This window comes from Xenopus laevis, chromosome 6L, assembly GCF_017654675.1.
Source record: "Xenopus laevis strain J_2021 chromosome 6L, Xenopus_laevis_v10.1, whole genome shotgun sequence".
Taxonomy (NCBI): domain Eukaryota; kingdom Metazoa; phylum Chordata; class Amphibia; order Anura; family Pipidae; genus Xenopus; species Xenopus laevis.
In genome coordinates, this window is record NC_054381.1 from 102,988,524 (window position 1) to 103,012,819 (window position 24,296).

At 39.4% G+C, this 24,296-nt stretch overlaps 1 protein-coding gene across 1 annotated transcript in view; it reads right to left on the bottom strand.

Annotated features, from left to right (window-relative positions):
* The window catches only part of ctdp1.L (CTD phosphatase subunit 1 L homeolog), a 51,037-nt gene extending 36,855 nt beyond the window's left edge, over positions 1–14,182 (bottom strand). The window contains exons 1-4 of the mRNA XM_041566344.1: positions 13,497–14,182; positions 3,062–3,145; positions 1,893–1,986; positions 794–922 (exon numbers count right to left, since the gene is read on the bottom strand). Coding sequence (XP_041422278.1) covers positions 794–922; positions 1,893–1,986; positions 3,062–3,145; positions 13,497–13,789 — 600 coding nt within the window. The 5' untranslated portion in view covers positions 13,790–14,182. The remainder of the gene's footprint in view (positions 1–793; positions 923–1,892; positions 1,987–3,061; positions 3,146–13,496) is intronic.
* Positions 14,183–24,296: the final 10,114 nt, after the last annotated feature.

The window sequence follows — 24,296 nt, forward strand, 5'->3', positions numbered from 1 at the left end:
CTTTATTTGGTTTTCCCACTGTTATATTGCTGCAAGCCAGTAGTCTAATTTTTCACCTCTCTAAGGCAGCTCTGGAAGGGGGGGGGGTTTCGCAGACTCTTTAAACTGTTCTAAATTTAAACATTTAGTTGATATTTATCTTTGTCCCTGCTGAGCAGAATCCATGAGTTTCATTACAGGCAGCTGTTAGAATTGATACAAGAGTTGCTAATACTCCAGAGATGCTGCTGAGAAATGTATCAACTAAATGTTGCAAAATTGTAACAGTTCAGAATCTGCACTTGAATTACGGAGCTGACAGACTGAAACACCAGAGACAGGAACCTTAATCTTTAAAAAATGGAAAACAATTGAAAGAAGTCTTTATTTCTGGAAAACAATCTGAAAACAACTCAACTGAAAAAAAGTGTTTGGAAGGTGAACAACCCAAATTTTAAGAGGACATGGGGAGAATAAAAACACAAAAAAAGAGAGGAAAAAAAACCAGTAAGTGAAAGAAGGGTGGAAGAAAGAACAAAAGCATAGAGAAGGAGAAGAACGGTAGAGAGAAAAAAACAGAAGAAAATGAAAACGGAAGAAAAGTAAAATGAAGAAGTGATGAAAATAGGATCTGGTCCAAATCTGCTCTGTATCTAAAATGACAAGGAATACAAAATTGAATTCAACTGCTCTACTCTACTTACATTGCAAAAAAGTATTGTATTTATCACAGAATATTTATTCCATAAAGTTTAGTCTCCCACCCAAAATAATGCTTAATCGTTGAAATCCAAATAAGTACAGACAAGAATACCTTCCTAGACATATGTTGGCAATGTTGCTCTGTGGTATGGATTAAAGTCTGATCTAAATCAACCATAAGGACAAGTTTCTGATTTCGATGTAATCTAAACTGGTCTTCACGTCCTAGTTGTTCTGCTTTCTGAAAAAAAACAAAAAAAATAAAGATAAAAAGCTTACACATTTTCTTCTTTCACCTTTGCTTATACATGTACATAGGGGTTTTATACAAATACAGAAATTATGTCTACAGTATCATAGCATTGAAGCATAGGGTTAGATAACGTTTTCAAAAGACTCTTGCCATTTTCTGACCACTTATATGTATGGTTCAACACAGTATAATTAGGTTATCAAGAATTAAGGTTGAAAAATTCAGTGCATGTTACTGACTAATGGTGTTTTTTTTTACATACAGGGTTTTACTGAAGATTAGACAATTGTAGGAATCATATTTTGTTCCAGAAAGTGACTAATCATAACGGAAAAGAAAGGCTACAAATTAATTAAAATAACCATAGACAATTTAAATTGCAACAATATTTTTTACAATAACAAAACAAGAAAAGATCACATTCAATTTCTATTCCAGAGGTGAGAATGCAGATTCAGCCCCCCTAACCCTGACAGTCACTCATAGGAATGTAATTCACCGGTAACTGCACATATGGGGTGGATATTGTGCATGACATTAGCCAAAGCTGCTTGCATTTCCAAATCATGGTTTTACCATTTTCACTTTTGGTTTACACCAATTAAAATAACCCTTGTGTCATAACCCAAGGCATACCCAAGATAGCATTCATGCTGTGAAAGCATTTAAGAAAAAGACAAGAGATAAAGGCGTTTAGACACATATTTTAGAATTATAATTCAGCTTTTTTCTTTGAATATCCATTTTACCATTCATTAAAAGTTTTCAGGTATAGGATAGCATAGATCATAAAATATATCCTTTAAGGGGGGGGGAGGTTAAACAGTGTTCAAAAAGTATTAAGAATGGCAAACTAGAATTCCCCCAAATATTTTCTGGTGATAAAAAAAAAACGCACATAAAAAACAACCATTTTCCACGAAAATTCTAGACAAAATGCATAATAGCATATACATACCTCTGAGCTAACCATGAGTTCTGGGACACTATGAACCATAGAAACTGTGGCTGTTGAATAAGGCACCTGCTGCTTTCCATTCTTACTTTGTAACCTAAATAAATGAAAAGTTATAGTAAGGGACAAATCAAAAACATATTTTTTAAGTAAACAAATTCTGAAAAATTTTACATTTAAAAACAAAGAAGACCAGTAAGAATAAACTCAGAATTGCCACTAAACGGAAGCACCTGGATGCTTGCCAGGACTGCTTGTAAATATACAGTCTGTGTTACAAAACATAAACAGATAAGATTGATCTCTCTTTATTGCAGTGGACCCATCAATAATAAGTATGCCAATATAAAGGATAGGACATGGGTATAATGGTCTCTGAGAAAAGATTGACATGAGTCACTTTGCAGTTGGTCCTAGTTACTGGACGGTGAATGATTTGATAAAGAGATGTACAATTGCTTGTGGTTGTTATTAGTTTAAGCAATTTGTATCTGTGACAGTTGAAGATCATACCATATTTTTTATGAGCAATTTTTGAGGAAATCCAGCCAATACCAAAGGGATCACAAACTTTTCAAATGTACATAATTCTAAAAACAACTTAAAGAGGCACATTTATCAAGGGTCAAATTTGAATTTATTTAAGTCTTTTTAAAAGACATGAACTCGAAATTTGACCAGAATATGATAAATCTCGAAAATCAAATTAAAATTTTCTGAAAAACTCTAATCAAATTTGAATAATTCCCTAGTCAAATTTGACCGTTTTGACCATAAAAAAAACTCGAAAATTAGAATTTCAAATTCGAATTTTAAATTCTACCCTTGATAAATCTGCTCCTAAAGGTTTGGTCATGTTGTATTTCCAAGACTTTGCATTTTATCTACAAAAAAAAGTGTTTCTAATTGCATGAGAACACGAGCTTCCAAAAGTCAAAGGAGATATTATTTATTAAAAAGTGGGGTGACAGGATATAACAGTGTATTTCTATGGAAAACCTTCCCAGGGTTGGATGGGATTAAGTTATGTATCCTGTATCTATCATTTCTATTACAATAAGCTTATTAAATAAAATGTATGTATAGCATTATTGATTTGATTTTTTTGAAAATAATTTAAAAAGCAGAAAAAAAAAACAAAAACAAAAAAAAAACCCCAAAAAACAACTTACTGTGTTAAGTCTTGGCCACATTCTGCACAAAGGCCCTTCATTACAACAGGATGGTTACAGCTGGATAACCTCACCAGAACACCCCTGGAATATCAAACCATAGGGAATAATTGTTATTTCAGACAGATTGTATTGTGCCAGTTGTGTAATGCACTTAATACAGTGAGTCATAAGTCATAATAGCAAGGGGTGGTTGACCTTTGTGTTAACTTTGAGTGTATTATAGAATGGCTCATTTTAAAGCAACTTTTTTCCTGGTTTTCGTTTTGAATTATTTGCCTTCTTCTGACTCTTTCCAACTTTCAAATGAGGGTCACTGACCCCACAAATGCTCTGTAAGTATAATGTATAGTTATTGCTACTTTTTATTACTCACCTTCCTATTCAGACCCCTGTCCTATTATATTCCATCTATTATTCAAATGAATGCATGGTTGCTGGGGTAATTTGGACCCTAGCAACCAGATTTAAATCTGGAAAGCTGTGAATCAAAATCTTAACAACATGAAACCCACAAATGATACAAAAACAAATACCATTTGTCTCAGAATATTGATCTCTACATCACACAAAGTTAATTTACAGATGAACATCAGAATGATCAGAGGCAGTAACTAGTGGGAATGTGTCTAGTTGTAGACCACCAAGGTCCCTAAAATACCGTCTGTATAACAACCTCTGACATCTCTTTCAGCATTGTGAAACTAATGGAGGTAAAAAAAAATAATTTATTATGGTTAAAATTGTATAATGTATATTGAAGGGATACTATCATGGAAAAACAAGTTTTTTTTCTAAACATATCAGTTAATAGTGCTGCTCCAGCTTACTTCTGCATTGAAATTCATTTTTCAAAAGAGCAAAGAGATTTTTTAATATTTAATTTTGAAATCTGACAAAGTCAGTTTCCCAGATGCCCCCAGTCATGTGACTTGTGGTCTCAGTCACGCTTTACTGCTGTACAGCAAATTTGAGTAATATCGCCCCTCCCCCTGGCAGCCCATCAGCAGAAAAACGGTAAGGAAACCAGATAACAGCTCCCTGGTAAATTGAAGAACAGCACTCAATAGCAAAGATCCAGGTCCCACTGTGACTCCTTCAGTTACATTGAGTAGGAGAAACAATAGCCTGTCAGAAAGCAGTTCCATAGTGCAGCACTGGCTCTTTCTGAAAGCACATGCCCAGGCAAAATGACCCGAGATGGCAGCCTACACACCAATATTACAAATATAAAAAAAATACACTTATTGGTTCAGGAATTTAATTTTATATGGTAGAGTGAATTTTTTGCAGTGTAAACAGTGTAATTTAAAAATACAAACTGCACCATAAAAACCATGATAGAATCCCTTTAAAGTGCGATAACAGTCACTAGCCAAAGTGATCAGAGATCAGTCTTTTTAATTTATATTGTGTTTTTTTTTTTCCCCCCGAAAAGTCTATTTACCTCTGCAAATGTGGCTGTTGCTAATAAACTACCATGGTGTTATCAGGAAAATACAGAAAATATTTTCCATCTGGTTTCTGGTCCTGTAAAGTTGCAATAGCATATCTCTATCTCGATATGGTAAAATTTCAGGCCTGACAACTGCAGTTAAAATGGTTTTTAATTGTAAGCATTTTTAAAGTTAAAACAAAGCCAAATCATCTTAAAAAGATACTAACAGATTCCTAAAAAGCCTTAGGAACAGGTCTGTATTACAAAGTAAGGTTAGGCATGAACTTTTTCTGATTAAAATGTACCCGAGCCCCAACATCCCTGGCCCAGTATCACTTACTTCAGACAACACACCAACATAGTTTAGGGTTGTGTTCGGTTATGTCAGTCATGCTGGGCTGGAGGCAGTGCAATCCTTCCATACGATCCAGCAATGTTTTTATTTGTAATCGGTCTATAGAAGGTTTGCGCCACGTTCAGCCCAGTGTTACTAAAGAAACAGCACAATGTCTGCACCTCTCTTTTCCATTGCTGAACTGTAAGTACCACTGGTCTGGGAATGGCATGGAGCTATAACTAGAAAAATGTAGATGCCGAACCTCCCAAATAGACACTTTTTAGGATTTTTATACAAATGTGTCAGTAATATACCAATATCTACATCATACTAAAAGTTAGTGCCACAGTGGACTACTCCTTTAGGGTGTTCAAGCTGTTCAATTGAAGGCGATTATCTGTTTGTTTCAAAGGGCAGGTATTTATGTGATATGTGCATGTTACTCTATGGCTACAGGTACAGAGGCCCCCGAACTAAGGCTACTTAATAACAATACGGTCACGTTACACAGGCATTATGCGAGACAAAAATATGCTTGGTACTGTTGCTAAGCAACTCAATCGTGACTTTTTCCAAGCAGCAATTACTGCCGAGTACTCCCATACTCTCTGCAGTACATTTGCCCCCTGCCTATTAAAATATTTCAACATATAAGTCAACCTAAGGCAGTAAATAAGCAGTTGAACATAAAATTGAATACCACACTGCAAAGAGATGATTACAGATTCATTTTAATTATGCATACGTTATTGAGGATGGTGATCGACAGATATAATATATCTGTATGATCTTCAAGAAAACAAAATCCATTTGTAAAATGTAAAAAGCACTTTTTCTTGTTCTGCATTCATTTTGATGAACTAGATAAGGTTTATTACAATACAAGTAAACCAAGAGTGGGACAGAGAACACCCATGAAAAAAAAGTTGTTTTATTGTGTTTATATAGATCTATATGTTTTTCAGTTAAACAGACTGGATTTTATGAAAGGAGCACAAAGTGTTTTATCCATTTCTTGAGAGGAGTTACCCCCTCCCCCATTATGCCAGAAGGCAGTAGCAATGTGTGAGCAAGGTTCATAAAGTATACTACACATGCTTTAGAAAAAAGAAGCAAATAGTAAGTGTTATACCTGTTAACTCAAGGGACCAATAGAAAACAACAATGCTCCTCTCTGGAGAGAAACCAATATTGCAGATGAGAGCACGGGCATTATAAATTTAGTTTCTCAGCGGCTTCTCTCATTTGTCTGATACTTTAAAACAGCTAAACCCATGCTAATTTCCTTCAAAATAAAGTGAACCATCCTATAAAGTGACAAATCTCTGAAATTAAGAGATAAGGGAATATGAAATCATAGTGTTGAAAAAATAAAAATCACCAAGTTTAAAAAGCAAAGCCTTTTTGTATATCTCAGAAATGAATGTACAGGCTGAAAAAGCCCACACTCTAGATGGGGAAAAACAATAGTAGTATAGGTATGGGATCTGTTATCCAGAATGCTCGGGGCCTGAAGCATAATAGATATTTCTGTAATTTGGGTCTTCATACCTTAAGTCTAGTAGAAAATCTTTTAAACATTAAATAAACCCAACAGGCTGGTTTTGCCTTCAATAGGGATTAATGAGATCTTAGTTTAGAACATGTACAAGGAATTAATTTATAACTACAAAAAAATATATATATTTGTTAAAAATTTAGATTATTTGGTTTATGGATGCACCGTATCCTTTTTTTTGGATTCGGCCATACCCCTGAAACCTTCGCGAAAGATTCCGAACTGAATCCTAATTTGCATATGCAAATTAGGGGTGGGAAGGGGAAAACATTTTTTACTTCCTTGTTTTGTTACAAAAACTCATGCTATTTCCTTCACCACCCCTAATTTCCGTACGCAAATTAGGATTCGGATTTGGTTCAGCCTGGCAGAATGATTCGGTCTAATCCTGAACCTAATCCTGTATTCGGTGCATCCCTAATTTGGATAAAATGGAACCTAAGGGATACAGCCATTCTGTATCTGGATAACGGATAAAGGATCCCATACCTGTATCATAAACATGCTCCCCCACATCAAGAACTGTGGCAGTCCACATTGAAAGCCTACTTTCAATTAGGACGGCAATTCTAGGTCACCCGCATATGCATAATGAGCAAATTATGAGTCTTGGCAATAATCTCCTATTTGGCATGAGAATGATTGCGTCCTATATATTTAGAAAGAGCCATGAATGACAACTGAACTCTGTTATGAGCCCTATAGAATCTTGAATGGCAGCACAAAAGTGGGAAACTGCTAATTGTAGGGATTTTAAAAAGAAAAAAAAAAAATCTTTCTGCTGGGTGCCATAAGAAATGGCTACCTGTATTGAGTCTTCTTTTAAGGTACAATCTGGTCAGAAAAATTACTTAAAACAAAGCATTTGTAAATTATCATAACAAAAAAAGTAAAGCAATTCAATATGAGATGTCATAGAGGATTCTGGAGCTGCTCAAGGGAATATGCTATACTCGTTTGAAAAGATTCACTGATCATAATGATGGATTTGAGGTTATCAGAGGTAAGAGAGTATGAAAAACCACTTAAAGTTGCCAAGAGATAATTGTTCATAAAAATGTGATAAACAGTTACACATATACAGCAATATCGATAATATACAGTTAGATCCATATATATTTGGACAGAAACAGATTTTTTCTAATTTTGGTTCTGTACATTACCACAATGAATTTTAAAGTGGACCTGTCACCTACACATAAAAAACTGCATAATGAAAGTCCTTTCCAAATTAAATATGGAACCCCAAAAAATGTTTTCATTAAAACATCCATACCTGTTATAAAGGTGTTTAAATATCTAAACTGTCAATCAAATATTACCTGCCCCGCCTCTATGCCCGTGGCATAGAGGAGGGGCAGTCAATTACTTTCACTTTCCATTCAGCACTTCCTACATGTCACTGCTCTCCTCACATTCCCCCTTCCCTCCTCAGGCTCTATATTTGTGTAGGGCACTGCACATGGACATTAGGACCCTCATTCTGGTTCATACACAAGATTTTGGGGTGATACACAATTTCCCTAAATAACCGTGTCCACAAAATGGCAGCTGCCTGCTTGCTATGATTGTATAATTCCAAAACAGAAGGAAACAAAATTTAAATAAATACAGTGTAAGTAAAGTTTATTTTGCTCAACTAACATGATAGAAAAGAATTTGAAATTATTTCTTAGGGTGACAGGTCCCCTTTAAATGAAACAACTCAGATGCAGTTGAACTGCAGACTTTGCATAAAGTGATTAACACAATCACTTCATTTCAGGGGCTCAAAAGCAATTGGACAATTGACTCAAAGGCTATTTCATGGGCAGGTGTGGGCAATTCCTTTATGTCATTATCAATGAAGCAGATAAAAGCCCTGGAGTTGACTTAAGGGGGGGTGCTTGTATGTGGAATATTTTGCTGTGAACAGACAACATGCGGTCAAAGGAGATCTCCATGCAGGTGAAACAAGCCATCTTTAAGCTGCAAAAACAGAAAAAACCTATCCGAGAAATTGCTACAATATTAGGAGTGGCGAACTCCTAATTAGCACTGGTGAACTCAGCAATGCAAAAAGACTTGGACGTCCACGGAAGACAACAGTGGTGGATGATTGCAGAATAATTTCCATGGTGAAGAGAAACCCATTCACAACAGCCAAACAAGTGAACAACACTCTCCAGGAGGTAGGCATATCAATATCCAAGTCTACCATAAAGAGAAGACTGCATGAAAGTAAATACAGAGGGTGCACTGCAAGGTGCAAGCCACTCATAAGCATCAATAATAGAAAGTCTAGATTGGATTTTGCTTAAAAAAAAATTAAAATAAAAAACACATCTAAAAAAGCCAGCACAGTTCTGGAAAAACATTCTTTGGACAGATGAAACCAAGATCAACCTCTACGAGAATGATGGCAAGAAAAAAGTATGGAGATGGTGTGGAACATGACAGAGACAGTGTGATGGCTTGGGCGTGCATGGCTGCCAGTGGCACTGGGACACTAGTGTTTATCCATGATGTGACACAGGACAGAAGCAGTCATGAATTCTGAGGTGTTCAGAGACATACTGTCTGCTCAAATCCAGTTAAATTGATTGGGAGGCATTTCATAATACAGATGGACAATGACCCAAAACATACAGCCAAAGCAACCCAGGAGTTTATTAAAGCAAAGAAGTAGAATATTCTTGAATGGCCAAGTCAGTCACCTGATCTGAACCCAATTGAGCTGCATTTCACTTGTTGAAGACTAAACTTGGGACAGAAAGGCCACAAACAAGCAGCAACTGAAGGCCTGGCAAAGCATTAAAAAGGAGGAAACCCAGAATCTGGTGATGTCCATGAGTTCAAGACTTCAGGCTGTCATTGCCAGCAAAGGTTTTTCATTAGAAATGAACATTTAATTTGTCCAATTACTTTTAAACCCCTGAAATGAAGTGAATTTTTAAAAAAAAGGCTTTAGTTCCTCACATTTTTATGCAATCTTTTTGTTCAACCCACTGAATTAAAGCTGAAAGTCTGCACGTCAACTGCATCTGAGTTGTTTCATTTAAAATTCATTGTGGTAATGTACAGAACCAAAATTAGAAAAAAAGTTGTCTCTGTCCAAATATTTATGGACCTTACTGTACATACAGTATGTTTTTCAGGGGGCCAGGCAAAAAATTGAGTAAAATCAGGTAAATGCACTAGGCATTACAAATTAAATCAGAGTATGTAAAATTACTGTACAAAGTATGTAAATTTGCTGTAGTTACAATTGCGGATATAAGAAGGAGCAATATTTTGACTGTCCATACTGGACATTGAAGTGAATGACATGGCGATCAGCAAATATGGAAACCCATTTTCCAGAAAGCTCTGCATTAAGGGAAGGTTGTGCCCCATAGACTCCATTTTATCCAAATCCAGATTTTTTAAAATGATTTCCTTTTTTTTTTTTATCTTTTATAATAAACAGTACCTTGTACTTGATCCAAACTAAAATAGAATTACTCTTTATTTTCTTGTAGAATTAAGGTATAAAGATCCAAACTAAAGAAATATCCATTATCCAGAACATGAGTACAATAGACAGAGATTGTACTCAACATACCTTTTGCCTATTGTTTTAATCAAGAAATATTGTGTTACTTCTTGCACTAAACAAAAAAAATTAGACCATTTTACTTTAGCATTTTCTGGGTTTGCAAAAAAACCCTCCACTGCTTGTATAGAGGGCTTCTCCATGGACTGGTATTTGGAGTCACTTCATTAGTACTTTATAATGCCAAAATAAAGAAAATGGCAATTTTATAAAACTAAATCGATACTGACACCTAAAAAAATCATAGGAACGTGTCAGTATAAAGTAAATGTTGCACAAGGAATCATTTCCCTAAAAGCCCCCTGCAAAGCCGCCCCCAGCCCCAGAGCGATCCTTTCATAGGCTGATTACGCATGAACGAGCAGAGAGGTATTTCCGTCAATATGGTGTAGTATTTTTCAAATGTGTACACACACCTTTATGTGATTATCATATACAATAAATAAATACGTAAAAGTGTCCCTTGTGCCCACTTTTACTTATTTATTTATTTATTGTATATGCTAATCACATAAAGGTGTGTGTACACATTTGGAAAATACTACACCATATTGGCGGAAATCTCTCTCTTCTCTTTTATTCGTGGATCTGACCTCGTGCTGTGAGCGCTGGTTTTCCTTTGTAACTTTGGATCCTTGCTTTAAGTCTGAGGGAGAACAGACAGACGATATAACGGCAGAGGAAGTGGACAACCAGAACCCTTGATATCCTTTTTACCTTTATTGATTACGAATGAAAACAGGACTTCAGCCTATGGAAGGATCGCTCCGCCTTTGCTTTGAGGGAAACGATTCCTTGGTGGCTTGATAAAAGACCGATGGCGGGCTGAAACGTTGCCAAGTGTATCGGGGTCTGAGCCCATGTCTCAATAAAGCCATTTTAAGCAAAGAAATCCATGACTGGTGCTGTCAATATTTGAAAATTGTGAGTGAAGGATACACGGTGGAAACCGTTGTACGTGCACCAGGCTATAAGAATTTGGAGGCTACAGGTGCTGACTAAGAAACAGGAATTTACTGTATACGGACACATTCCTATGATTTTTATAGGAACGTGTCAGTATCGAAGAGTAAAGAGCAGAAACAATACATTTTCAACACAAGTCCTACTGTCTGCTTTTCTATCACATGTATCAAATGTATATAGGTGTATGCTGTCTCTTTAACTATTGTTTTACAACTCTCCAATGTGTAAATTAAGATTATATATTACACACATTATATATTAAGATTATGTATTACACACATTATATATTAAGATTATATATTACACACAAACTACACTGGAAATTTTGTAGGATGTTGTCGGACCAGCAGAAGGCATAAAACAAGTTGGATGTCACTGCATGGGTCAAAATATAATGGAAATTACAGAAAAATCTAGAGTTTAAACTCCATGGATTTGCTATCCGTCATGAACATTTTTTCTTCTCACTGAAATACATATAGGGGGTTGGTTATTTACAAAAACTAGAATTTATCACATATTTTTATTAAACCAATCCACAATTTGACAACAGAATTGCTTGATTTGTTCGGGTTACCGGCCGAAAACTTAGAATTTTTCCGATTATTGGATGGATCCCAGCGCAGATCACGATATCTTCATATTATAAAAGGGACATCTGCCGTCGACTTCTACATGACCTTGGCAGGTTTGAGATGGCAGATTTTCAGATTGACTTTTCACAGCTTCAGGGTATAATAAATTTAAAAAAATTAAAAAAAAAAAAAAAAATAGGTTTTTATGCTTTTTTGCCCAAAAACAAAACTTGACCGGAAAAAAAAAAAATCAAGGTTTAGTAAATCAAGGTTAGATGCATGAACAAAACACATCATCTGACTATCAGATAAGACTTGCATTGCAGCTGTGTGGTTGGGGATCACTGATTTAAAGGAACATATGTGCTAGTAGCAGGTTCGGTCCTGGTTTTGAGTGTACATACTCCTGGTTTGCAATTTGTGCCAGGGAGTGGAAATAAAGTAGTCAAAACGGAGACACCACTGAGAAACTCTGCCTTAGCAGGAGGGGTCTTTGCAGATGCCCTGTGTTGGGTTTAGTTTGCCTTTAAAGTCATCTCATGTTTAGACAAGTCCTGCAAAACCAGTTAGGATTCAGCTGAAGACTTGGGGTTAAAGGAACAGTTCTGTGTGAAAATAAAAACTGTGTAAATATAGTTAGCCAAAAATGTAATGTATAAAGGCTGGAGTGACTGAATGTCTAACATAATAGCCAGAACACTACTTCCTACTTTTCAGCTCTATAACTCTGAGTTAAGGTGGCCATACACGGGCCGATAAAAGCTGCCGACAGACCGTGTCGGCAGCTTATTGGCCCGTGTATGGGGGCCCCCGACGGGCTTCCCCGTTCGAGATCTGGCCGAAAGTCGGCCAGATCTCGATCGGATGGGATTAAAAATCCCGTCGGATCGCGGCCGCATCTGTTCGTTGATGCGGTCCCGCGATCCGACTGCCCGTTTGGCGAACGCTAGGATCCGATCGTTGGGCCCTAGGGCCCACGATCGGATCAGCCCGATATTGCCCACCTCAAGGTGGGCATATCGGAGGGAGATCCGCTCGTTTGGCGACATCGCCAAACGAGCGGATCTATCCGTGTATGGCCACCTTTAGTCAGCAACTTGAAGGGGGGCCACATGGTACATATCTGTTCAGTGAGTTTGTAATTGATCCTCAGTATTCAGCTCAGATTCAAAAGCATCAGTTATGGTCTATGTGGCCCCTCAAGTCACTGGTTACTGCCTGGTAACCAATCAGTGGAAACGAAGAGAGTAGCAAAGCAGGAAGTAGTGTTCTGGACATTCAGTCACTCCAGCCTTTATACATTACATTTTTGGCTAACTAGCTATATTAAAAAAAAAAAATTATTTTGCACAGCCTATTTACCCAGTTTTTATTTTTACACTGAACAATTCCTTTAATATGATCTGCAGTTGGTGGGGGAATGTGACTGGAGCAACAAGAAAGCATCTCAGGATGGAAAGAGGGACAATAGAAATACATACAATGCAAAAACGGAAAGAGTTAAATATGAAGAGCAATGTCATTAACACAAAGGTCTAACGAGGCAATGGATAATGAAAACAACTGCATTTGAGCCCTGACAAACACAAACACTGTAGCATTAAAGTTCTGCTGAGGCACGTGGTTATTCTGATGCGCAATAGGGAAGGATGGAGGCGCCAGATCAGTAAACAAGTGCACTGCTGGGAAATCGCTCTTTTCTCTCACTAGCCACGGCATTTGGAGGGAAATCACTCGCCATAACAACCATTGGGCACAATAGTAGCATTCCGGACAGCCCTAACAATGTATTACAAGCTCGGATCTATATGGGCCCCTGAACTAATAAAGTGCTCGCCAGTCCGAGGCTAAAAGTTGTGCTGTGGAGTCCCAGGCGGGTGACAGGCCTAGTATGTATATGTGCAGTGAGGGCAAGCGGAGCTGCTTCATGTTATTGCTCCCACATGGCAGTCACACCCCTCCCCGTGTCTCTCACTTTGCCACTTACCCGGCAGGGACGACTTCTCCAGGCTTTAGGCATAACTCCTGCACCACCCCTGCACGGTCCGACTTGATTTTCCTCTCAGGAGCTCTGTGTGGCCTCCCCGTCTCCTCATTGCTGCGAACGACTTCAGCCCCCAGAACGGGCACCGCGAGGGCCAATACGGAGCCAATCTGTACCGAGGCTCCAGGGCACACTTTCCATTCTACCAGACGCAAGGGTCGGGGGCCCGAGAAGCGCACGTCACAGTACTGGCCGGACTGGGAAAGCTCTCCCTCTTCTCGAGCTCGATTTTGCATGCCTGAGCCAATGCACAGCCCAACAGGGCCGCCGAATCACGGCCCACCGCGGTCTCTATAGTAACCAGGCTGGCCCAGCGCGGAGCGACGATGACGCTACGCGGAGGAGGAGCTGTTCTAATTCACTCCGCGCAACCACGCCTAGTGAAGCGTAGAATGTGACAGCTAAACGTTTAAGGGGATTAGAAATCCGCGGGAGGCGGAGCACACTCCATGTAAACAGTATCGTCCCCGCTACGGTGGGAGGAGCCGTAGCACACTTGTGAGTCCCGCCTTCACTTTTCCATCGGTGATGACTGAAGGAGGAGGAGAACAGACTTCACCGTCTTCCCGCTTTAGTAAATTGCCTCGCTTTGGGGTGGAAGGCGGCGCATGGACGCAAGGGATTACGTAGAACGTAGAGTACGAACGGGAGGGGTTTATCGGCCGCCATGTTAGTAGAGGCGGAACACGTTTTAAATGATATTTTATGTTGGTTTTCTGGCTTACAACGGCAAACTTCGCTTTTCTTAGAGTGGGTGGTTAGAACGCATGTTGTAAAAGGACTTTTTAAGATATGTTCTGTATAATTGAATGAAGTCACTTGAATGGCTCAATTTAACAGCTCAATCAACATATTTTACTGATGTTTTATGCTACTTTATTTATTTTTTTCAATTTATCGAGGAACTTTGTATTATTCACGTCATAATAAACGGGTCGTTTTCATTACAGAATGTAACATCTTCACTGTACTACTTAAAACCTCATTCCATGCCAATCAATGGTACCTGCTCCAGATGCTGCATTATAGTCCGAACAGTTCCCTTAAGCATCTGGTTTAGTTATTACACGCCTCTTTATTTCTTTACAATACAAGCAGTTGAATATCTATTATTTGAGACTGTGTGGTAGGGTTGCCACCTGTTCGGTTTTGACCCAAACAGTTCAGTTTTTGTAAGGCCTGTTCACATACCTTGGAAATAGGGTTGCCATCTGGCTGGTAAAAATGTTGCTTGGTGCCAATGTTATTTATAGGGGACAACCATAAAAATATACTAAGGCGGTATTTTTTTCCAGAAAAGGTGGCAACCCTACTTGGAAAAGAGGGACGAAAATATTTGCCACGCCCCTTTTTTGTGGCCACACTCCCTAATTACCATGCCCATTTTACTAAATTTGCCAGGTTATGTAAGTTTGAACACATTTCTGTAGTTTTTCTTTTATTACAGTTTTACTAATGAAGGTGAATTGCCCTTTAAAGAATGAGTAAACCTTTTTTTCGCATCTCTCATATTACCCTAAATAGTCCCCTAGAATAACCTACCTTAAGCTGGCCATAGACGCAAAGATCCGCTCATTTGGCGACATTTCCAAACGAGCCGATCTTTCCCCAATATGCCACTAACAGGCATGACTATGTCGGGGGTAATCTGAACTGAATGTGAACCTATGGCCGAACGATCGGATTACGATGAGAGCGCAATGGGCTCCGGCGGGACTGTCAGGACAAAATCAAACCTGTCCGATCGACCAAACTAACGATCTCCGCCGGACGAAAAATGTTGTGACTCTCCACACACGGTCCGAAAATCGTACGAATCCTCAATTTGTACGATTGGATCTTTGCGTCTATGGCCAGCTTTAGTCCCAATATTAAGTCTGATATGGTTTCTGAATAATCAGTTGCAATCTCCAGCTAATTTCACCTTTCTGTTCCAGCGTGAAGCCCCTAACCCTTCCCCTCTGAGAACTCTTCTTATCTATATCTTATCAGGAGACAGCTGCACATGCATGTGAAAGTAACAAAGAAGCAGAAGCAAAAGTGCAAGGCATCTTTTTTTTCTAAGCTCCTTCATGTCAGTCTGCATGACTTACTGCTGGATCTGGTTCATCCTCTCCCCCACAAAGATCACAATGAAAGAGAAGCGTGTGGGTTTTCTCATAGAGCGGGTCTTTACTGAGCTGTGCACACATGTTCTGCATGGTGAGCGCTATTAACCTTACAGTCAGTGCGCCTGCTTCCTCCTTCCTACATATAGCGGTTGTGGGTGGAGACTGCAGCTCCCTGTGGATAGTTTCAAATATGGAGCCTGTCACTAGAGTAACGAGGAGAAGTGCGGTACATAAATAGATGTGAAATTAGCAGGTTTTTTTGACTGTGCAGAGAAATCTGGACTTTCCAGTAGAAATGCGGGACTGCGGGTTGAGCTGTCAAAAGCGGGACTGTCCCGCTCAAAACGGGACAGTTGGGAGGTATAGTTATAGAACAGCACCAAAGGGCTGCAAATGCTGTCCCATGCTAATCACAGGCCACAGAATGAAGAGCTATGCACATGAAACCAAATTAAAAATGCCTGCTGTCCCATCACCCTTAAAGGGCCATTGCATCATTAATGTCTTGGGGTTTTTTAATAGTATTTCTCTAAAGGAAAATTAACAAATAAAAATAATTATTTTCTCTCTCTCCTGTTTTTCCTAGACTATTGGTTTGAATTTTGCCTAAGGAGTCATTAGGGGTCATTTACAATACAGAATGCAGTGCGCAATGTGCATAAAAGGCAGCAATTGGCTAATTTGTTTGCACTTTGCACACTGCACCCTTGGATCAGGCGATAGCTGAGTTAGAACGCACCTGATACTAGAGGGGAGAGCAGCATCACCAGCCTACCTCCTAACTTGTGCATCATTTGGATGGGGATCAGAGGTACAGCTCACATCCTTACAGTTTGCCCAAAGGCTAGCTGCACCTCCTGAAGCAGTGTTCTAATTTGCCTTGGGGTGCAAGTTCTAATTAAGTGAGCACTAAGGAGCGCACACTTGTGACCTGTAGCGCTCTAGCACTTGTGCCCTATGGTATAATAAATTACCTTTATCTTCTCAGACTGACTGGGTAGAACCTGATGCTTATTTACCATATAGGCTTTCGAGGACCTTTGCCTAGGATAGCAGCTTTAAAAGGGCGGCCCTCTAAAGCAGTGGTCCCCAACCAGTAGCTCGTGAGCAACATGTTGCTCCCCAACCCCTTGGATGTTGCTCCCAGTGGCCTCAGAGCAGGTGATTATTTTTGAATTTCAGGCTTGAAGGTTGTATAAAAACCAGGTGTCCTAGCAAACAGAGGCTCCTGTAGGCTGCCAGTCCACATAGTGGCTACCAATAGTCAATCACAACCCTTACTTGGCACTAGCCAGGAACATTTTTCATGCTTGTGTTGCTCCCCAACTCTTGTTTCATCTGAATGTTGCTCACGGGTGGAAAAAGGTTGGGGACCCCTGCTCTAAAGCCTATATGTTAAAAGAAAACTTTCTGGAAAAAAAACCCACTTTCCTGCTGCCTGAAACTTTTGTATCAATTCTGGCACCAGATGGGGGGGGGTCTATGGTTGCCTCCTGGCAAGTAAAAATGATGGTTGATACCAATGTTATTAAGAGGGAAAAAAGATAAATATATAGGAAGCCCGGTATTTTTTTCCAGAAAAGGTGGTAACCCTAGGGGGATCCCTTTAGTGTCGCGTGACAGAACTAACATCCCCCATGTGCCACAGAGGGGCCTAGGGCATCACCGGATTGAAATACACTGTTGGGTAGAGCCATCGTTTTACTTTACAATAACCCTCATATTATAATCCACTAACAATAAGATAGCAAGTGAAAAGGCCTAGCTATCCAGGCGGTGTGTCAGATGTTACTGGGGCATGATCTACTAGACTGAGCCCAAAATAAAATGTCCTATAGTAGGAAAACATCCTTACTGTATTTAATAGCCTGTAGTGCTGCATAACCGAGATGATATAGACAGTTAAACCAAGACTATTTTACCCCTATATTCTTCCACATGATTTTATGTTATGGGAAGCTTTAAATTAGATGTGTTATATACAAGATGGTCTTACATTCTAGGAAACACTACAAATGTCCCTTGGGTTTACAGGTTAATTTTGATTTTAATACACAGAATAAAGGTTTGTGCACTTGAAATCTGATTGCAGGAGTAATAAAACAAAAGCAACCATCCATGCATAGGTTGTGTTGTGTTCCCTGAAACAAAATGAAGCACAATCAACACATTAAATGCAATATTAGGAGAAAAATGTATTTCAGAAACACATGCATACACATTTTGTCTCTAGCGCAGAGAGCGCAGTTAGGCTTTCTGCGCTAGCGTCCTGGCTCTCTCTGCCGCCTTCTTGGACCCGCTCAGGCGCAAAAAAGTAAGCGCATGGGGGGGGTGGTAGCAACTGCTGCTGCCTCAGGCGGTGGAGGGGCCAGGATTGCCCCTGGCAGGGGCAGCCCAGAAGACCCCCTGACTATAGTGTTGAAGGGTTTCTGTTTTTTTTTTAATTATTGGCCTTGATAATGTGCCTTTTTAGGCTTGCCACCAATAATACTATGTGGGTGCCAAGCACTGGCATCAGCAACTGAAAAACACTGCAAAGCGTGCATTTCATCCTTACTCTTTTTTTTACTAATTATAATTATTTTTTGGCCCTCTGCTATTTATCTTCAATTCTTACTTCCTAATTGCTAGAGTTGCTGTGTTTTCTTTGCTGGCATTAAACCAGTGCAGATTTAACATTCACTTACTCCAATATTCCCCATACTGCAGCAGCACTGGCAGACATAGCACCAACCTATCAGTGCAAACACAGAACAGATCTCACTGCAAAGATGTGACTCTATGGGGTATATTTATCAAAGAGTGAAGTTAATAGTGAAGTTCCGCCACTAGAGTGAAATTCCGCCACTCTCCATTCATTTCTATGGGATTTTTAAAGGCGTATTTATCAAAGGGTGAACTTTCACTTCACCCATTGATAAATACGCCTTTCAAAATCCCATAGAAATGAATTGAGAGCTGCGGAATTTCACTCTAGTGGCGGAACTTCACTCTTTGATAAATTTACCCCTATGTATTTTTGTGCTGACATTAACATATAGATGTTATCAGGGCCGGATTTACATAGTGGGCGCCCCTAGGCCCACTGACGTTCGTCGCCCCTGTCCCCTCCATTCGTGCAAATTTTCATCATCTGGACTGGAGCAATGGGGATTGGCGCATGGGAAATTTTAAAAATTATTGTATCTCCAGCGCATCCCCAGTGTTTTTGAACCAATGTGGGTGTGGTTGGGAAGCATGCCGCCCCCCTAAAATCCTGCCGCCCTAGGCCCGGGCCTAGATGGCCTTTCCACAAATCCGGGCCTGGATGTTATGCCTGCCAGTGCTGCTGCATGATATGACAGGTAAGCAGGAATCTGTAGGTATTTTCTCTGCCAAAAGAGAATAATTCATGTGTGCCATTACCTTTAAGCCCTGGCAGGCAGATAACTGTACTACAAAAGAAAAAGGGTTAAATAAACCCATTAAACCTTTCTCCCTGGTATTTAGGGGCCCATTTACTTAGCTCGAGTGAAGGAATAGAATAAAAAAAAACTTCAAATTTCGAATGATTTTTTTGGCTACTTCGACCTTCGACTTCAATTCAAACTAAAAATCGTTTGAATATTCGACCGTTCGATAATCAAAGTACTGTCTCTTTAAAAAAAACTTTGACCCCTTAGTTCGCCACCTAAAACCTACCGAGGTGCCATGTTAGCCTATGGGAAAGGTCCCCATAGGGTAGAAACAATAAAATTCTACCTTTATCTAACGATTCAGCACTAACAATGGGCGATATTGGGGTACCTTCAAAGGCTTCCGATCAAAATTTTCCGGCCAGCCGATCGATAAGCCAACCCATATCAAAGTCTTCTGCCAATATCGGTTGGCTCATTTCCCACCATACACGCACCGAATAGAGTACCAGAATTTTTTTGTACTATATTATTGGTGCGTCTATGGCCACCTTAAGCAGTGAGAGTGGGGGAATGGGGAAAGAGACATTGGAGCATAAGGCTGGGGAAGGTGTTAAAATGGGAATGAGATAAATTCAATGAGCTCAAATGTAAGTGTCACTATTGTATCCACTCTATCTGTGATGATGGGCTGTGTTCAAGTTATTAGTATTCATTTAGAGACATCACCCTTTTCATAAATTCAAGAGCTTACACTTTGTTGGCCAAAATTATACAATGAAAAGAAACATATCTCCCATTTAAATTCCCTATTACCAAACAGACTTCAGTTTTTTTTGTTTTTTTTTAATAATTCTGGCTCTTTGTTTTATTACATCATCAGTAACACTTCTGCCCTTTTTCTTTCCCCCCAGGAGTAATAGATTTCAGAGATTTATTTATAAATGTCTTCAGAAGGATCCAGCCAACAGACCATTTGCACAGCAACTCCTATTCCACCGATTCATCACATATAATCGAGGTGAAGACGAGGTGCAATATAGCATAGCAGAGCATATAAAGAAAGGTAATGCAAATTACTTATATTCTCTACAATCAAAAAGCAATTACTGGGAAATCTTTAATGCCTATGTGGTTATTCCAGGCTCTATTGATTTAAGGATTCCTATTTTGATCACTATCCATAAAATTAAGAAATTGCATCACATACATGCAAAATCTGCCCCTAAGTATTAATGCTTTTAGGGAATTTTCATTTTCGGGGGTAATTCGTTTTGTTAATTACTAATGGCTTTAGCGCCAACCAGTTCTGATTTAAATCGTGAAAGTTTCTATCAATTACTAACTTAGCTAGCCAGTTAAGGAATCACATTATGATGATTTTTACAGTACCCTATCATGTGCATAGATATAAAACATGGATCTTCTTGTCTAACATAAAAACATTTTCTCCTAGGAGCAAAGAAATACCTGTAAGACCCTCAAGCAAAATATTCTCTTAAGAAGACTTTGTCCATACCTCATTAAGAAGACTTTGTCAAGGAAATGGAAGAACAATAGATAATTCCAAAAATGGATTCTTGCAAGATCTGAAATGTGGCTCCTTCATTATGTTCCCAAAAGGGAAAGGAGGGAAAGGGTTGGGAACACAATGTAGGAGCCACAGCCCAACTACTTTGGATACTTTACCAATCTCTTTAAATGTATATATATTTTTATATATTAAAAATAATAAAAAATAAGCTGATGTTTAACGTTTGAATAATTAATATGTAGTGTAATAGCAGGAGAGGGAAAGGTTTTAGAAAATATCAACTGGGGAAAATATCAATTAGGAGAATAATATTGTGGATATAAACAACTGCTAGTGCTTGATCATTGCATAATCTTATAAAATGTCGTACTTTCAACAGCTTATGATGATAGTTATAGATTTTGTACCCCTTCTGTAAATTATATAGTAAAGAACTGCAACAATTTTTGTGCAACCACATATCATGGCTGTGCTTGGAAATAAGCCCTAATGTTTTATAACTTATGGGGTAAGAATGATAGCTCTATGGGTGTAACTCACTGAGCCAAAAAATTCTAACATTAGTGCATACACATGTAACACTATAGTAAGTTAAGTGTCACCATTCTCTAACTATGAGCTTTACCCCAATACTTTGCTCCTGATGAGACCTCAATTCTCAGGAGTTAAGACCTCACAATGGTGTGGAGTCAGGGTGTAGTACAACTGTAAATATGTGCAGTGCACAATAATTGGGCACCAGTGGTTTTTGCAACTTAACCAGAGAACATATTTGTTGGACAGGATAGTCCACAAAGGAGTGTACACAACCAAGCAGGAACATAAAGCAACAGTTGATAAGCATATACTCCTTTTTAGTACTGCCATGTTAGTGGTCAAGGAAGACAGAAGCCACTTCTGACTTCCTCCAAGGATCGGGTCTGGGCCAGCAGGGCCCATGAGGGCTAGAGCCCACTGGGGTTTTTTCCTGCTGTCCTGCCAACCCAGTCCGACACTGCACTTAGTCCCTACACTGGTCAATTGGTACCCGGGATCTTAATCCCACTTACACTCCTCGGCAGAGCCTCAGGCTGCTCAGCTAAATATCTGTAAGATCTCTAAGGATCTGTCACTCCTACAGTGACCTCTTAGTGGGCTGGTGGAGACTATTTGGGCCTCTGTGTGGCCTGAGTGGGCCTCTGTGTACCTGAAATGCCAGGGCCTATTTTAATTCTCAGTCCAGGCCTGAACGACTCTCTTTTATGTGCAAAGTGGCAGCTCCTCTTAATACAATGACTGAAACATACAGGATGGCATCATTTAGCATGGAAAATAAGATTGTATGGGACATAATTACTAATTATATACCGTTTCTCACTTCCCACACTGGGAGGCAGCCAGTGGTGTTTCAGGGGCTGAGATACCGCCCCCCGCTGCACTAGCAGAGCCGAATTTCTGTGTTAAAAAACAGAAATTTGGCTCTTTTTGCTGCCCCTGGTATTTGGCCGTTCCATGCCAGCTGAGGCAAGTTTCTTACCTTGCCTCATTGCAGGAGCGGCCCTGGAGGCAGCAAGCAAGAGTTGGAAAAATAACAAAAACCATAAATTCTTAACAGACTTAGTTGTTCCACTTGAAGCTCTGAAGACCAAATACTGCACAAAACATGTAAATTAGACCCTGATCATGAGATACCAATAGTCTCTCTGTATAAGAGGTCGAATGTGCAATGAGCCATTATGAACATGGAGAAGTTGTTTCAGATGAAAAGAGGGTAGCCCATGTTGGCTCAATGGGTTGCACTGTTGCCTTGCAGCAATGGTGTCCTAAATTCCAACCAGGGCAATATGTGCAAGATGTCTATATTTTCTCCCAGTCCCCATGTCTCCGTGGGTTTCCTCCCCTGATAAACTTGTCCCTATTGTGAGTGAATGGGATAGGGCCTTAGATTGTTGTGGCAGGGACTGATGTGAAGGGTGTATATTTGTCACCCATGTTTAAACCTGACACATTTCCTTGAATGCTACTGGCAATAAAGTAAATTGCTGATAGGAAAACATATGCTGCATTTCGATTTCCAAAGTAGCCCAAACTTCCCTTGCAAGTTTATTTTATTGAAACAGGCATAGTACAGTCATTGAACACACTTAAGTCCCTACAGTTGTGAAAAACACCAAGGACTCTAACTAATTACTACTACTCTTACTAATATGTCTGGTGATCTTTTGCTTATAAGATCCTACCATTAGCTAGTCCTCATTCAGAGGGTTCTGATTTCCATTGCTTTCACTTAGGTCTCGTTTTACCCCAGGGTTCTATGTTCACTGTAGCCTGCCCTATACCAGGCTTGAACATATCTACCCCCTACAATAATGAGAGCAACAAGACCCTGCCCTGTATTTAATGAGGTAGATGGACAAGCAGGTATTAGGTGTAAGATTTCCATGAGCCGGAGCACATTGTGTCTCGCTCTTTACAATACAATGTACATTTTACAATGTACAAAGTACATTTTGATGAGAGCACTATTGCAATGCTGTGGACATTGAGCGTAAATAAAACCACTTTTTTTTACCATCCCTCAATTGAGGTGAATTATCTGTGACAGTGAAACATTTGCTTTTAGGCTATATAAAAATCAGAAAAAGATTGCTAAAAGTGTGGTACTTGGTGGCCCAGATGTTTTAGCACTATGGGCCATGCTTTGTGCGGGGTGGCAAGGGTGCTTGGCAGGGTTGCCATGTCAGAGGGGTGCCTGTAGGGGTAGGTACCAAGGCCCTCTATAGAATGTAGGATGGAGGCCATATTAGGATTGTAGGGGTTGGGAGAGAAGCACCATTCTTTAGGTTAACTTTTGATATCTTATAGATTGGTCAGGAGCCAGAACCAGTAGTGCAGAGAATAGCGAGACATTTACTTTCATCACCTATTATATTCAGATATAACATAACAACTGCTGAAAATATTTAATCGAAGTATATTTGAAAATGACTTATGATGCTAAAGAAGTGCTGTTGCTACCACAGATGCCAGGCTTGAGAGTATTGTGTTCATTTCTATATACCAGGCTTGCTATGCAACATTCACTCTTTTCCTCTCTATGTAGAGTTCCCAGAACATACACTTTAATTACTGTGCATTTTGCAGGTATAAACTTAGACCTATTTGACTCGATTGGGTTACTTTAACTTAAAAAGTGTTCATTTGCAACCTACTGGGAATATGGATTACACCATGCAGCCTGGTGGGGAAGAGATTGTTGTCAGTGGATGAGGAGATGAAGGGGAGCAGCTCCTCTTCACTTTACGTTATGGATGAATTTTGAGCCACTTCACATTTTCTTCAATGACATTAGGGGGCCCATTGGCAGACTTCTGACACACAGCAAAATGGTATAGAACACCTGCAAAACTTCAGCGCCTATTCCCGCAAACTTCAGACATATGCTGGAGATGTCTTGAGGCGAACGGTGCGATGCTGCACATCTTTTGGGAGTGCTCAATGATAAAGACATATTGGGATCAAATAATCACTCTATCTGAAGAAATACTAAATTATACATTAGATAGACAGCCGGCGTTATACCTATTGTTCCACACGTAGAAGCTGCAAAATATCTCATTCCTTTATATTGGAAGTCCAGACAGATACCATCTGTAAAAGACTGGCTTGCGAAAATAGACAAGCTCTATGTTTTTAAGGAACTATCCACAAGCACAGAAGAACA